Source organism: Lottia gigantea (assembly GCF_000327385.1).
Source record: "Lottia gigantea unplaced genomic scaffold LOTGIsca_148, whole genome shotgun sequence".
Taxonomy (NCBI): domain Eukaryota; kingdom Metazoa; phylum Mollusca; class Gastropoda; family Lottiidae; genus Lottia; species Lottia gigantea.
This window is the reverse complement of record NW_008707761.1, coordinates 464,931-482,082: the sequence shown is the minus strand read 5'-3', so window position 1 is coordinate 482,082 and position 17,152 is coordinate 464,931. Positions and strand designations below refer to the sequence as shown.

Here is a 17,152-nt window from a genome sequence, read left to right as displayed (position 1 = left end):
TTATTCTGATACTTCATTCACATCCTATGCTATAAGTCAGAGATCTATACTGTTTTGGACCATAAATAACAGCTTTGATTTGAATTCCCAATTTCAGGGTAGCTTTAATGCCTCAATGACAAATGGATTGATCTGTATTGTAGTTTGAATGTTTATTTCAGACAAGATCTATGGGAATCGTACAACTATAAAACATGTAATATAGAAATAGATGAGTGATGATGATGATGATGATGATGATGATGATGATGATGATGATGATGTCGACCCTGTTGGATTAAGATATGTTATTGGTGACGTCACTCATCCAGTTGATACGAACTGTCCAACTAACATTGTAGTACACTGTGCAGGTTGGTCTTTATACTAGCTATTAGGGGGTGAAAGCTGACACTGGGCTGACTCTTGAAGAAAGCACTGGCACAGGCATCAGAATTTTTTTTACCTTGCAACCTTAAGGTAAGTAGTTGCAAAGAGCCTTATGTGATACAAGCATATTTTGCAAATTTAAAGGAATTGGAGGAACCATAGACATCTCATTGAAATTTGGAATGGGACAAATTGATAGCATCATCATAGCATAAAAATTTTAGAAAAACTCTTAACAAGCCCTTCAAGCTGTAATTTTATTATTTTTATCAGGCAGGATTGTTTCAAAGAAGAAATGAAATATAAAATGTTTTGTTGTTTATTTTTAGATGATTCAGGGAGATGGGGAAGGGGAGGATTATTTTCAGCCCTCGCAGCTCGGTCTCCCACCCCTGAGAAACAATATAAACTAGCCAGTAAATGTCAGGGTAAGGTATTAGTTTGTTATATTGGGCAGTGGGTAGTGTAATAAGCTGCGTTAATATTCAAAATTTTGTCTTGTTTTGCCAGGTTAAGGGTCCTCACACCATAGTGATTACCACTATAAAATTTATAAATATTATCTTGTAGTTAGAAAGAAAAAAAAAACTATATACAAAAAAAATAAAAACTTAGGATCACAAAGGATCCTTTTCTACCTGTTATAAATGATATATATGTATTTATCTCAACCTATCTCTATATTTTACAGATCTAGCTCTAGGAGATTGTCATCTGATTAATATAGATGATATAGAAGGTAGAGAAGAGGGAGAAGATTTGGTAAATATTATGATAAGAGATTGACACCTATTTCTAACACAAGCTGTCTTGATTGGAGATTTTTGTCGGCGATTAGAGTAAAATCTTGCGTGTGCCCCTACATCCACAAAAAGATAATGGCGTCCCTGACGGGATTTATAATATCAAACATGTTTGATATTTGACGATAGTTTTATCGTCTGCATGACAGCAAAGTAGTTGATATTAGCTATGTGGACTCTCTGAAAGGGACGCTAAGTTGAAACCCATTCACAGAATGGCATTATGTGTTCTAGAAGACTGAACTTGCTAGCATAGACACTCAGTCAAAATATTTTCTCTTATCTTAAAATAAAGTTCTTTTTTCTTCTAATCTTGAAGATTTTATGAATATTCTTCTTCTATGTTTTTCTATTTTCAGTTGGGATTGATAATAGCTCAACATCGAGATAAACGTAATAATCTCTCTGGTATAAAACTCTCAGCTTTACGTCTCGGGCTGGAGAAAATATACGTTGTAGCTAAGGCTAAAAAAGGTAGGCTGAAAGATTATATGATCTTGATTTTGATGCCGGATTGTGTTTTAGAGGGGGTGGTTTGGTATGTATTTAATAATGATTTGGTGAAGACTTCTCAAATTTGCATCTTCAGATAAGATGCCTGTTGACAGAAGATATTGTTTAGAAGAGTTTCACTGTATTCTTGAAACTACAATTAGATTGAAGACAAAAAAAGAAATTGTAAATCAACCTGTATTAGTTGACCAATGATATAAGATTGTTGTAATATTTCAGCCAGTGTTCATCTACCACGTATTGGCCATGATACACCAAGTTTTAATTGGTATGGAACAGAACGACTGATTAAAAAAATACTGACATCTAGAGGCATACAAACTTTCATGTATCCTTTTTTCACATCAATCTATACTTGTACTTTCTTTCTTATGAAGGTGTTTAACTTGAGGTAACCTCCAATCTGAGGTACAGGATGTGCTTCGAGTGGGACAGGCCAAGGCTGTGTCTATTATAGATACTACAACAGATGGAAATCAAAAAAGAGAATTTAATAAGGGTGCATTTACCAATTTCTAAAGGGAAATAAAATGGTACAAATAGAAGGTATAAGTGTCTCCTGACGTCTCCTTGACAACGCTAGTACTTATGTTATTAATTATAAACACTTGTATAAAATTTTATTCCTGAATGTATAAAAGATATTACTACCCCAGAAAACAGGCGTTTAAACGAAAACAAACCAATCTGGGGAACGAAGAAAACCAGAAAAATAAAGGTGAGTTAGCAACTTTGTTTTGAAAAAAAAACAAGTACTAAGGACAAAACGAAACCCAAAATCCAAAACAACATTTTAGCGAAACATTAGTAGCAGCTAATGAACTTTTCACAGAAGGAAGTATATCAATCATAAGTGAGTTAGTATTTCATAATGAAAAGTGGTATCAGGTGTCTAGAAGAGTAAGTATATATGGTCTTCTTGCTGTCTCCCATTTTCTTGCTAATTAATTTGTGATCAGTTATAGGGATGCTCAATTGGTATACATTTAAGTTGAAATCTTGTGTTCCACAGGGTTAGAATTCCTTGTCCTTTAGCATGAATCATCTCAGGGGTGAAAGACGCAACCAGGATTTCTTTTTGTCAAAATGTTCTATGGTTAAGAATTTGAATAGTTTTAAATGAAAATTGTGCATCTTCTTTGATTTTTCTTTTTGCAGTTTTGAAAATATCCCAAGATCTGAGCTCAAGTGAGGAGGAAGAGTGCAAACCAAGTACATCCAGTCATAATGCAGAAAGCAAACCAAGTACATCCAATCACAGTGCAGAAAGCAATTCAAAAACAACCAATCATCATCAATCAAATTTGAAACCATCCAATCAGGAGTTGTCTAGTATATTTGAAGATCAAGTTGTATATTTACATGGTTTTACAGAAGATAAAATCAAACATTATAAACGATACATCATAGCATATCCTTTTATAAGATTAAACACTGCAGAGTCCAACCTCATTTTAAAAGGTTAAACTCTTGCTATTTTTGCAATAAAAAAAGGGCGAGGTATTTTGGGGTGAAAGGTGACTCTTGGAAGCACTTGCACTGTTATCAGAATTTTTCTGATCTTTCTTACCTAATCGCTTAGCAGACGACAAACCAACTCGCTATCGATTGAGCTATTCTATTACCACAATAAAGCCGCCAGTGTATGGTGCTATATTATCAATACAGTAGAAAATAGTGGAATCATGACCGCATCGTGTCCAGACCCCTACCTTGTGTGCTCACTTCTTCTACTTTTATTTGTATCGATTATTCTGCACCAGACACTGTGTCTCGTCTATTTGCTGCAGTGTTCCAAGAATAGGAGTTTATCTTTTTATTGTCCTTGACCTTGAAACTTTTGATGGTGATGTTGGTAGTAAGATCACAGATTATACAACTCGTATTGTAGTAGAGGATAATATTTCAACACAGGTCAGTACAGTTTACCCCATTTCACACTGCCTGGCTTGTCTTATATAGCTCAATATAGTTAAGAATGATCAGATTTAATTTTTAAAAATCAAGATGCACTTAAGATAAGATTTCAATTTTTCATTGAATGAGTTTTGACAATTTTTTCTCTCAAAATGTTAGAGAATATAATCTAAATATTTCTTAGGTTGTTTGACTTCAAGTTATAAATTTTATGTTATTATTTCAGGAATTATTAAACCTAAGAAAAGAAAGTAAAAGTGTTGCTATGGTTACCTGTCAGTGGCTAGATGATTGTATTAATAAGAGAAAGTTACTGAAAGTGGCGGATTATCTAGTAAAAACAGATTCACCTTGATTTACATTATCATATTTAGTATAATATTTTATAGAACTGGAATAAATGGTCAAATAAAGTAAAAACCCTTGGGATCCTTTCAATAGGCAGCTACATCATAACTGATCTTGATTTATACTCTCAGAAACACTGGCACAGGCATCAGAATTTTTCCTACTCTGTTTAGTGTAATAATCAATATTGCAAATCAATCATTTGAACAACCACACTTATCAATAAAGAGATGAGACTGTGGTTTACTTTATCCAAATAGCCTCAAAAGATGGAATTGAGTTAACTAATCAGTATAATGTTTTTTTGTATTATAATTAATAACGTTCACAAAGGGTGCTTGTCAATTTAGAGATTTTTCCTCAAAGTTTGTTGTTTAAAATATTTGAATTTTGCACATAATCAACAGTAGATCTTAATATTACTGAGACAGACAAATCATCCCACCAATAGACACATAGTTCACATAGCGTTTTCCATCCACTTTATTTTGCTAACGGTCATTGTCCCTGGATTACGCTGTTTTAACTTAATTTAGAGGTTATTCCTCAAAGTTTGCTTTACATTTATTTGATATTGAAAATATTTTAATTTCATGTCAAGTAGATCTGAATATTTTCACAGATTCCATAAGACAATTAGCCAAAAAAAAAACCCACACAGTTTTCTTTTGTACATGATTAGTCCCTGAATTATATTATTTTAACTGTGATATTAGTAATATTGTTATTATTTCATTATAAACTGTATGTTTTCATCTTTTGTATTTTAAAATAGTTTGTTATATTATTGTATTTGTTTGAAAATAAATATTTAAAATGATTTAATTTCACCTAATGATTGTAATTGTTTTGTGTTATAGCTGGCAGCTAAGATGAAATACCTTGCATTTAAGGGACAGGTTCGCCATCCATTTGACCAATCATACCTTAGTCTCAGAAACGGGAATGTTTTTAGCTGTGCTAATCAGTTATAGTGTTCACAGCTCACCGTTGAAATTTGAGCCTTCAAATCCATGTGTGTGGAGAATTATCTGCGTTTGAATGTTAAAATAACAACAAATGGAAAGTGAAATTCATATTGTTGAAGGATTTATGGGATTGTTATACTTTTGAAGACTATTAACATATATTCAAGACTCAAATCATCCCACGAAAATACTAAACTGACACAACAAAGCCACAATTACTTACAATATATGAAATTATAAACAGTGAAACTTGGTAAGGTAACTTTTCCTCAATAACATTAAAAGAAACACTGACTGGAATAGTCTTTCTGTATGAGAGAACTATTGGCTTAATGACAGGAGGTTAGAATGTTCAGAGAGATGAGATTAGATTGGTGAGTTGAACAGAAGATCATCAATGGATAAACTATAAAGAAGATAGAACAGGGTGAACAGATTTGAGTTGATTGTTAGTATTTGTGACTATGTGTTCAGTGAGTTGATTGTTAGTATTTGTGACTATGTGTTCAGTGAGTTGATTGTTAGTATTTGTGACTATGTTGTGACTATGTGTTCAGTGTTTAATTTTGTGCTGAAACGCTTAAAAATATGAACTGTTTTACAATATGTACTGTAAGGACATTTTATGAATTTGATGGCTTTAAGTGCTTGATTGATTTAACTGTAGCCTTTAGTCCAAAAATCATTGACAGAGTTGCGTCCCTTCAATGTATATTAAAATCATAGTCTGGAAAATCGAAACTACAACAAAACAAAACTGAGTTACCTGTTCTTGAACTGAACAATGTTATGAAACAGAAAAGTGTTTTGTAAGTCAAAGCGAAGAGTTAATTCGAAGAGAAAAGCCTTGATATTCGTTTTTCTTTTCTTGTCCAGCGGTGCATCACTCTTCCAAGATGTCCAGTATCTTGTTTCGATTGTTGCCACCCGCTAGGATTACAGTTTCGAGCATTGTAAGTATCCATGACCATGAACATTGAACAAGCTGCTATCATAAATGAAATGTCACAGAGTCAGTGTCAGTCTTTTTTGGATATGATCTTGATAATGGTTGGGTTGCTTATGCAAAAACGAAATGCATATAGATCTACAAGTGGCCGTACTTTTAATTCAGACACAGGTCTTGGCAAGAGGTTGTGGTAACCAAAGGCAAAGGGTTGGGAGAGGGATTAGATTGGAACTTTACAGTTTGTTTTTACCATATTTCAAGTGTCAAAACTTGTCTTGTACTTGTAGTTCTATCTCCAGCCCAGTTGGTGTGCGTTCTTTGCTCGAGTTTTTTCTTGGTTTTCTATTAAAATCTGTTTTAGCCGTTTTCTTGATTTTAGACTCGCCAAATCCCAAATGTTGCCAGATTATCAACAGGAGGAATTTATACACCAGAGAATACAGAGCCACCTATACCAGAATATCGTGAAAGATCTGGCGAAACTACAGAGTTAAAACGAGCCAGATTACTGTATCAGAGTAGGAAACGAGGAATGACAGAAAATGGACTTCTCTTGAGGTATACACTATCCAGGGATAAAAGCTCACAGAGACTAACTTATCTTAAGCTTCTTTTTTGAGGCTGTAATCAATTCTCCAACATATTTTCTTTCTATATCAGTAGAATTAAGTTAGTAGAGTTCTGTTGCTACTACTTTAGAGTATATTTGTTTAAATCATTTTCAGCCTTGGAGAGTTCCACTGTTGTACCCACAATCACTAAGACTCTTTCTTTTGCTCACAAACTGAAATGGATAAAGCTCTCCAGATATTTGCTTTGCCAGCAAGTTAAGCTCAATATGTGTTATTTCTAGAGAAATCTTTATCAACATCAATTCTGATATTTTGTGTCTTTCAATATCAATCTAACCATAAGTAACTTTTTTTTTAAAAATATTTTCAGTTCATTCGCTGCCAAGTTTTTAGATAATTTGAATGAAGATCAGTTAACACTGTATGATAGATTAATAAATAAACCAACCAATGATTGGGAGATCTACTACTGGATAACAGGTCAGTCTGTTATATTATACTATATTCTTGATATTAAAATAGGCTTTAACTCATATTTGGTCCTTGGTCAGAATTAGGTCCATCAAAGTGACCGACAGCTTATGGGTAATAAATCTGATTGTTGGCATGAAGACTACAAGATTACAAAATTGAAATAGATTATCAATGGCAGACTACCAATCAATAATCGATTAATAATGGAAATAATTCAATTGAGAAACCCTGTAAATTAATTTAAAACATGCCAAAATTATTTCGGTTGTTTTACCTAGCCCTAGCTTTAACAATGTTCTTTAAGGGTTGAATGTTTAAAGCACCGAAGGGACTGACAGAGGACAGTTGAAATAAATTAAGTACAAGACTGTAAAAACTATAATATATTTACATAAACACAGATAATACTAGCTTGTAATAAGTTCTATTGAATATTTTTGTTTTCCAGGAAACAAGCCGACCCCAGAAGAATATAATCATCAGATTATGGACATGTTGAAAGATCATGCTAAAAATAAAGACCATGATCTTAGACTTACTCAACCAGACCTTTATACATGAACATCCAGTCTCGATCAATTCTAAAATAACTATTTGCAGCCCTTTTGGAAATGTTGACTGATCGCTACATCTTGTTTCTTGTTAGATTGCCAGTGAAATCTCATGTACAGACTTTGTATTTGAAAGGAAAATCAAGTTTTAAGATTTAGATGAATTGTCTTAGGTAACCAATGCCATTGTGAGAGACAAAATTCCCAGTTTTTGTTGTGTGGAGACATCTATTCAATCTTTGTGTAAATAAATGATATATATATTAACATTAAAGCAGTAGTTCCCAACCTATTTCAGCCTTCACACCTCCATAATTTTGTATCATCCACATTTTCAGCATGTGATGGTGTGAGGTGCTCTCTCAATTCAAAATGAATTCTCCTCCCACACCTCCAGGGGGTGAAAACACGCTAGGTTGGGAACCGGGGCATTAAAGTATTAATATACACTGTCTATTACTTATATCACAGAGCTGCTCGATAGGTTCAGGATTCATATTCCACTTCTGTACCATTACTGAGGGCAGTATAGAAACAGATGGTACCTGTTTAGAACTATCCAATTGAGCCAATATTGGCAGTCAGATCCATATTTGATGGCACAGATTCAATTCTTAGTAGCTTTTATAAAGCATGACCCATCTCCAGCCCTTGTTGCACAAAATAGTAAAGAAAGCACGACACATTGAGTATTAATGTAATTTTATTAGAAAATTCTCTTCAAATCTTGGTGTATTGTACAGTAGTGAGTGAACATACATGAGATGAAAGCTTTTCTACTACTAGCTATTATATAGGAAACTGATTTCAAATAATTAAAACTATGCTTTTTATTAACAAAAACACAAGCCAATGATAAATAACATATTGACAATATTCAGTTAGGTTTTTCATATTCACAGTAGAGCATTTAGGAGATGTCAACAGTGGCCAATATTATTTAAAACATTATATAACATGAAAATTCCCACGTTCAAATTTTACGATATTGTCAGATTCTGTGGATAATTGGTGTTGACGTTCTGTACGAGGAATGTTAATCTATATTGAACAAAATACAAAAATATAACATCTAATAAAACAGTACAAATACAATAGATATTTCACTGGGATAATCTTGCTGGAGCTCTGAAAAAGCAATAAATGTTCCAATATTTTGCCGCTTTACAAACTAAAGCAGTACTACTTTTATCAATCACTGACAAACACCAGTCATATATATACATCAACTTACAAAAATAATAAAGAAAATAGATCAGTTGTCTGAAGAACACATAGCGTGAAACTCTGAGTAACAACATGATTCAGGTTCTGTTTTAATATTTCTATATCATTCTACAGTTGTCTGGAGATCACATAGCGTGAAACTCTGAGTAACAACATGATTCAGGTTCTGTTTTAATATTTCTATATAATAATACATACAAGCCTCGATAATAGACAGCACTAATACTATTATAATTTACTAACAAAAATATTTATACGAAATAATAACTATACTTTAGTGAAATGCAACAAAATAAAACCATTTTTATGATGGAAATAGAACCTAATGTGATTGACAAGCTACAAAATAGTTTTATATGCTAATATCACGATGCTTGTCTCTATATTTCTGATCTTTATAAATATTTTCACCTAAAATATTAGGCCCTACTTTTCATGAGAGTATTTTGTGCAAAGAAAATATCCCGCCTTTTTGATTGTAAGATTCCTGTAAATAGAAGGTTTGATGCCTGGAACATCCTGACTAAAATATCTTTTAGTTTTCACACGTCTGATTGGATAAAACAAATACAATATTAACCTATCAGAAACCATGTATCACTTCGTAAAGTTCGGATATTTCAGGCCTCAAGCCTACTCTCTTATAGAAACACTGGCCTAGAGGCCCAGACCAATTTTTATTTTTGTTTTACAGATCCTACCTCAATATTTAAGAAAAAATCTGTAAAACAAGAAAAGTAATTGGTATGGCCATATGAAAAAATACATTAATTTGAATTTACAGAGTAAGCTAATCCAACTCGATTATTTCCAAGATCGAATTCGGAGTAAAACGGTCCAAGGAAAACGTCTCCAAGGATCCATAAAGGACCAGCTGGTGGTGGAATATCCAGTCCGATAAATCCACTCAAACAAATCTGCTGTCCAGCCTGACTAATCTGAAATAAAAATTAAAATAAATATCAGAGTTTATGGTATTTTTCTTTTGAAAACTGGACTATTTGAAATGAGTTATAATCATAATAAATGTCTCGATGATGATGAAAGCTGGTAGATTAAATATTTTAGTCACTCTGTCTTCTTACTTTCATAAAAACATGGTTCCTCACTCTAATGATATTCATAAAATAAAAAAAATTGGCTTCACATTCTATTTCAAAATGATAATTCTTGTTAATTATTAAATTATTATTAAATTGTACACAGAGGAACAGGTCATGCTATAAAGACCTTTAATCAAGCAATAATATAAAAATATAACATATATAGAGACTAAGAAACATCCAAAATAAAAAAGGTTACAAGAAAAGAACATGCTAAAAACCTTATTCACGCGTCCGCCATATTGAATCCAGAACGAGGCTCATAACGCCAACCTTGAAAAGGTAACGTTATGTCACTGCATGACGTCTTTAAAGCCTCCATCTCCAAACTCAATAAACTGATCATATTTTACATCATTAAATTTGGAATTGATTCAGCTATTTAATGATACTTTCAGATGAATTTTACTCTCACACATTTCCTAGAAAGGGCAGTTTTCCTAGCTGTTTAGCGAGTGTTTAATGAATAGGCTATTCATTCATTTGACGTTGGCATCTTATCAATGGATGCCGTAATTTGTGTTATGAACTTTGCTTTCAGTGTCTCAAAAACGAGGCGTGAATAAGGTCTATAGTCAAAACCCTCTACATTGAGAGTAAAAATAGAAATAATGCCATAACCAAAGAGCCTAAAGAAACCAGAAAGATTTATTCTATGTTAAAGATAAGCAATAAAAAGAAAATAATTTATTTGAGGTAAGAAAAAAGTTCCCCATAATCAAAAATGTTAAAAGGAATAAAGAAAAGAAATTTATGTACCCCCCAAAAAAAAAAAGATAGTGGACCACAGCCATGCTGCATGTGGATGGTAAATATTCAAGATTTTGGGGCAAGGGCAATAACTCTGCTTCTAACGGTCCAGAATAGCTCAAATTCGATTCTATGAATATGTCTACACATCAAAAAATCTAGTTTTTAGAGCACATAGAGAGATGTGGGCGTATAAAAATTGTTCAAGTCATCCGATTGGTTGATTAAACAAAATTCATTTTAAATTTAGCGTTATAGACCAATCAGATGACTATATTTTGAAACCTTGATCTGAAAAAATTTTGAAAAAAGCGTTAAAGAAAATATAAAGGTCAACATGCATTGAAACTTAGCTAGTTAAAAATAAGAAACAGACTATAGAAAGAAAACATGCATTGAAACTTAGCTAGTTAAAAATAAGAAACAGACTATAGAAAGAAAACATGCATTGAAACTTAGCTAGTTAAAAATAAGAAACAGACTATAGAAAGAAAACATGCATTGAAACTTAGCTAGTTTAAATTAAGAAACAGACTATAGAAAGAAAACATGCATTGAAACTTAGCTAGTTTAAATTAAGAAACAGACTATAGAAAGAAAACATGCATTGAAACTTAGCTAGTTTAAATTAAGAAACAGACTATAGAAAGAAAACATGCATTGAAATTAAGAAATAACTTATAACCTAATGTTTATGTTTCCGTGCTGTAGAAGTGGAGTTAGCAAACCCAACTCGACTCTTTCCCAGATCAAACTCTGTATAATACGGCCCTAAAAATACATCTCCTAAGATCCACAAGGGTCCAAGGGGTTTAGGGACATCTAGGCCTATAAACCCACTGAGACAGATTTTAACACTGGCTTGACTGATCTGAAAATAACAAGTGGGGATGGAAGTTAGGTGACAAGGTGACATGGGCAGGTGAAAAAAACGGGGAGGGAGACAAGTTCTTGATCGATCTGAAATTAAATAGCATAATGTGCAGGTGATGAAACAAGGGAGTGTTCTGTGGCAATTCTACAGAGAAGCCCTCCGAATTGAGGCTTGCCCAGCTTTGGCCCCACTATTATTTTTAGCCCCCTTGACTATTCTCTGGCCCTGTCTTGACTAATCCATAGAAAAGCCACTGGGAGGGTTCTTTGCCAGATAAAGTTAAGTTTGGATTGTATGTCTAAAAGTCTAGGAAGCAAAGCAAGGAAATCATGAAGTTTCAATAATTTTAGTCCTCAAGATATTTCCCATACCAAAAAACTTCAGATGGCTGTGTTAAACATTCATTCAATCTGAAATAGTCTGGCAATTGCAGGCAGGGTTGTAATTCTAATACAAATTGTGGGTAATGGTCAGTAGAGGTTTTAGGGGCCATAATTAAAATTATCAAGCTACATACCACAAGCACGTAATCTTTTCCTTGTAATGTAAATGGTTTTCCTCCTAACATGAAGGTAATTGGTGGCAGACTGGAGATTTTATTACAATCCACCATATACTGAAAATACATATTAAATAAAAAATTTTAAAAGTCCTTACAGTAATAATTCTATTATACTAAAAGAGAAGGCAATCAAATTTGAAGATATATCATTCAAAATAACTGGTAACTTTGATAATATATGCATAAAAGACCATGACAGAGCTGTTCGTTTTTCATCAGCAGTTACTTCAAATAAATTATAGGATATGTATGAATCTTAATTCTACAATTAATGTATTGAGCACTTTTTAAACAATGAAAATATTATATTATTGAATAATCAACTATACATCCCATTACATATTTAATAATTGGCATGCATAGCTGGACTCTGGAATAGAAGACCTGTCTTTCTGTTTATTACATATATATTATTTGAATACGAATTTTGGTATTCAAAATCTAGCTGTTTCTGTACTGTAGCAATTAATTTCTTGAAACAAGTTTAGAATCGAGTTTAAGAATTTTTCCCTACCTCTCCCTTAGCTAATGGAGTAGCTCCAATCATGGTCTGTAACTTGGCAATCTCGTCGGAAGGTCCGGCTAGAAGTGAGGTACCAGTATCAGCTATAGCTTGACAACCTCCTGAACAGAAAGAACTGGCCTTGCCATCTACATTAATACTGAAATTGATATGATAAAATTAAAATTTACAATTAGAAATGTTAATCAGAAAATTTAACAATCACATACCTATCAAGGTACCTATGTCATTTACTTGCTGATTATTGATTCTAAAAATAAAACATCATAAAATCTAATTAAAATTTTAATCTGGGTCATGTGTAAAAGTCTAATGACCTTCAATTAGTGATCTTTCCTCATAATTCCAGTCGACCCAGCTGTTAATTAGGGTACTGATAAGATAATCCAGGAAAGATCAATGTTAAGATTTTTGACCAAAGCCCAGCTGGTAGACAGTTAAAAATTGTTTCTTTCTTTTTTACATCACTATTATTTGCGTATTCTTTGGAATACTGTAAAAGCCTTGCAGCTAAAAAACACGCACTTAGTCTTGAAATTTTCTATCAAACAGATTTAAAGAGAATTTGAAAATCTTACCCGTCCATCTTAAATTGCCAGTATCCCTTTCTAGTAACTGGTAAATAACTAAAACTACCATTATAATGATTGGGATCACTTCCACCAAATATCAACTCACCTCCTTCTTTACCTTCTGGATTTCTACAAAATAAAATACAAATTTTATTACAAAACTAGAACGGTTATTTCTTGAACCTCAGGATTTCGATACAATAAAACTTTTGTACGAAGCTATGTAGTGTACAATGGGGCATCCTCTAATAAACTTATTCCAAACTTCTTATTCTTATTACCCTCTTAATTAAAACCTGGATGTCATGTGAATTATTCTATTGAGATTATTTGATTATTTCAGCAGATCTTAAGAATTGGAGAAAAAGGAAAATCAAGTAAAATAACGATCACCAACCTGTCAAGATAAACAGAGAAAACTGGGTCAGGAATTAGACTTTGATTGACCATGTTATAGAAGACTGGAGTAACCTGGTCTACTGAGATCGTGTCAAAACCTAATCCCAGAATGCCATCAAATTTAGCAGCAACGAAGGTAATACCGGGTTGAGTGACAGCCTCGGCGAAGGTCTGATGTTTGACGGTTATTTCACCAATCTACAAAACAAAATGTACAGGAACTCAAAAGATGTTTTGTGACCGTAGAACTTTGGATTGGAAGGGGTCCCTGACAGATTTTTCTTCAATCCTGTATATTTCCACAAATTTTTCCCAATAGTTTTAGGCCTTGGGGGCATCCACTGAGAACAAGGGAAAATAAAATGGAGAGAACAAAACACTGTTGAACTTTTAAATTGCCATCAAATTAATTCCTTGAAAATGAGTTTTATGTCAACTTGCCTGATCCTAATTGAGCAAAAGGTTAATTTTTAACAATACATGACAACTCTGACTAAAACACACTCGGACAACTTTTCATAACACACTCGGACAACTTTTCATAACACACTCAGGCCACTTTTTTGAGACTCTGACCAATGACTATACAAACTCGAACCAGGTTTCATTACAGACTCTGACCACTTTTGAGACTCTGAGTGTGTGATGAAAAGTGGTACCAGTTTATGAAATATATTTAAAAAAGAGTGGTCCAAGTGTGTTTTGGTCCGACAGGTTAATGTTGTGGTTGAGTTAAGGAAGATTTGATTTGGGCCATTATAGAATGATCTAATACTCACTGTAACATCATCAGTACTCAGAAAACCAGTTAAAGATCCAGTACCATATTGGATGGCGAATTTAGTGCCGTTAGCCTTGTAGGTGGAGGATTTGGAGCTGTCATATTTATTGTGTAACACTGGAAAATAATAAAGAAGATATTTATATTTAACATGTGAATATTCAGGCCTTTTCTTGCTTTTTTCAATTTTACCAGACTACTTCTAGACTCTACATATACCCACATTCTTTATTCAAAGATTTAATTATAATTTTTAAAATCATATTTATAGGAACTGAAACATGTGCCTCTAAATCTGCCTCTATACCTGTCTCTATTCCAGCTTCTGATAGCCATTTTGAATTGAATATAGTTTTATGTTCTACTTTTCTGCACCATGTGGGCTATGAAGACAGGCAACTCCATGAAGGGTGCAATGAAGGAATTTTTGCCAGGGCATCAGCATAAGAATGCTGTTTGTCGATTTTCAACTGTTGAGGTACTTACCCCAAAATCTGATATCAAATAAATAATATATACTTACAACAAGCTATGTCAGTTAACTTGCATTTTTTAGACGGCACCCACAGATTAGATGATCCAGTATCAAAAACAACTTTAAAAGATTGTTTCGGAGTTCCAATACCAATAGCCCCGTAATATTGGGCCTGAAAATATACAAAATAAAAGATTAACTGCTTTCGTTCATAAAGGACTGGATAAAGACTTAAAGAACAACCCAAACATCTTCATTCTTGACAGGTTGTAAATAAATATTTGACATCTAGACTTTGAGTTATAGGGATTGTAAAGAGGTTTTTCTTAATTTTGAATATATCAGGGTTATTAATGGCTTCTATTTGCACCCTTCCAGCTTCCCGTCAGATGTTTGTGGTTCCTGTAATTATAGAAATACTCGACTCGACCCAAATTTCAACATGCCTACAACAGTAAGAAGTTAGTGTGGCTCTATATGCCGCACATGACTGAAGGGGCTGCTCAAAAAACCGATGGTCAATATCCTCTATCGGACATCAAGTGTACGTACACTGTTAGTGGGTCTAGTTTTAAAACTCCTAGACATCTACGTGTCTAAACTGAAAAACATTACAAAATATATAGTAAGATCTACATTAAGATTGGAACGACATTTCTACATAGAATAGAATAATCTACTTATTCCCAGCACAACAGGACATTCAAATAAATCTGGGCGAATCTACTTACATCTAAGTAGTTAGTCAAGGGTTCAGGGTCTGGTTTGGGGTCTCCTATGTTCATGTTAACAACTCCATTTTTAAACTGTAGAGGTTGATGATTATATCGACCATGTAATTTATCAATTGAAATATGTAAATCTTTTAATGTTCTTCGAACGGTCTTGAATTTATGAAGAGGAAGTCTAAAATAGAAAAAAGTTATAATATCATATATGATGTTATATGACTGTTAAATTTAAAATTTGGGACTAATATTAAAGCACAAATAGAAATGAAAAAAATTGGCACAGGAAGTTATGGCAGTTGGAAATTGATAAAGAGCAGGCTAATGCTGCTGTCCTGGCAATTTCCACCATTGCACATACTGTATGGCGTTGCCCGTTTAAGGTCACTTATTTTTGAAATTGCGACTAATATTAATTCAGGGAACAAAAGGAACCGGGCATTAGAGGGGCTACGAGCACCTGAATTATGAGTCTGTAAAATTAAAAATATCCCCAGCCCATCTCCCCTGAATACCAGTCAACCCGTCTACATGTCAACTCTTCAACAAAATATTATTGGTTAACCCTTCTACAAAAGTCAACTCGTCCACCCACTGTTTTCATTTGTTTCCTCATGCTCTGTTTATGCATATTAAATATAAGAAATTTCACTGATATTACAAATTTTAATTTTTGACTTGTCACATGACATGGCTCAAATGGATTCAGTTTGTCTCTGTTCAAAGATTGTCCTAGTTAAATTCTTTCAAGTTCTGACACCATTGTCAACTAGATATTGTAGATTGTTATAGGTCAAGCAACCATAATAAAACCCAAGCAATAATCATACTACATAGACATTGCAAATTCAATGCTCTGAAGTAATAATTGTTGCGGATCATTTGCAATCTTTTGATGTTTGTCATAAAAAATCAAATTATGATTTTTTGAAATAAAGACAAAACACATTAATACAATGGCAATGCAGATCAACAAATGTTCAAAACTGTCAAAAGTACAAACCTGATCAAGGCGTCTGAGACGCAGACAAACAGCAAAACAAGACTAAAATTCAACAACTTCATCTTGAAGGACGGTATTTTATGAAAAGACTGAACACAAATCAAGTTAGTTTGAACTTTTGGTTTATCGTGTGACGCCCTGGGAACATGGATTAATAATGATAATGTGAAGTTTGAACGTGAGTTTATTATTAATACATAGTTAGGGCCTGATACACCGGTCACGTGATCAGTCATATGACTTCAATATCACGTGATTGAGTCAGAATTTTAATCCGGATTAAATTTTAATTCGGATTAGGTCCTCCTATATACTAAATGCTATATACTTATATTTGGCCTAGTTCATTTCATTTCCTTAATTATCATAGACTAATGGGTCGAATAAGTTCAATGATAGCTTCATATACTTTAGTTTAAGTCTACATTAGAGTTAGCATTTATTATACCTAGGCCTATAGGCCTACATTATATTGCAATTTGGGAATTAGGGACTTAATGATTTTTCAAAAAAAGTGTGAATGAAGGCAGAAACAATTGTAAAACTTGCTACATGTAATATATAATATTAGTGACTACAGGTTTTAAATAGGCTTGATTCCCTACCCTTCTAATTGTCTTTTGATAGAGTATGTTTCAGGTCAGGGTTATAACTATAATGGTGTTTTAATTTCTATGCTGTATATTTTAGG

General features: G+C 33.2%; 3 protein-coding genes across 3 annotated transcripts; 2 read left to right on the top strand and 1 right to left on the bottom strand.

Annotated features, from left to right (window-relative positions):
- Positions 1-211: 211 nt before the first annotated feature.
- LOTGIDRAFT_173098 (hypothetical protein) lies at positions 212-3,957 on the top strand (the record flags this gene model as incomplete). The annotated part of the gene is made up of 9 exons (XM_009050279.1): positions 212-353; positions 699-797; positions 1,061-1,131; positions 1,532-1,646; positions 1,905-2,076; positions 2,327-2,403; positions 2,844-3,146; positions 3,577-3,599; positions 3,829-3,957. 9 exons carry the CDS (start codon positions 212-214, stop codon positions 3,955-3,957), a joined length of 1,131 nt encoding a protein of 376 aa, XP_009048527.1.
- A 1,727-nt stretch (positions 3,958-5,684) lies between these two features.
- On the top strand, positions 5,685-7,753 carry LOTGIDRAFT_238502 (hypothetical protein). Its single transcript, XM_009050278.1, has 4 exons — positions 5,685-5,871; positions 6,247-6,425; positions 6,810-6,919; positions 7,362-7,753. The coding sequence occupies exons 1-4, from the start codon at positions 5,815-5,817 to the stop codon at positions 7,472-7,474; spliced, it is 459 nt and encodes a 152-aa protein (XP_009048526.1). The 5' UTR covers positions 5,685-5,814; the 3' UTR covers positions 7,475-7,753.
- A 398-nt stretch (positions 7,754-8,151) lies between these two features.
- LOTGIDRAFT_173095 (hypothetical protein) lies at positions 8,152-16,601 on the bottom strand. The gene is made up of 10 exons (XM_009050277.1): positions 16,462-16,601; positions 15,462-15,636; positions 14,779-14,902; positions 14,254-14,372; positions 13,473-13,672; positions 13,082-13,204; positions 12,495-12,642; positions 11,936-12,034; positions 8,810-9,629; positions 8,152-8,727 (listed from the first exon to the last, which is right to left on the bottom strand). The coding sequence occupies exons 1-9, from the start codon at positions 16,521-16,523 to the stop codon at positions 9,459-9,461; spliced, it is 1,221 nt and encodes a 406-aa protein (XP_009048525.1). The 5' UTR covers positions 16,524-16,601; the 3' UTR covers positions 8,152-8,727; positions 8,810-9,458.
- Between the last annotated feature and the right edge of the window lie 551 nt (positions 16,602-17,152).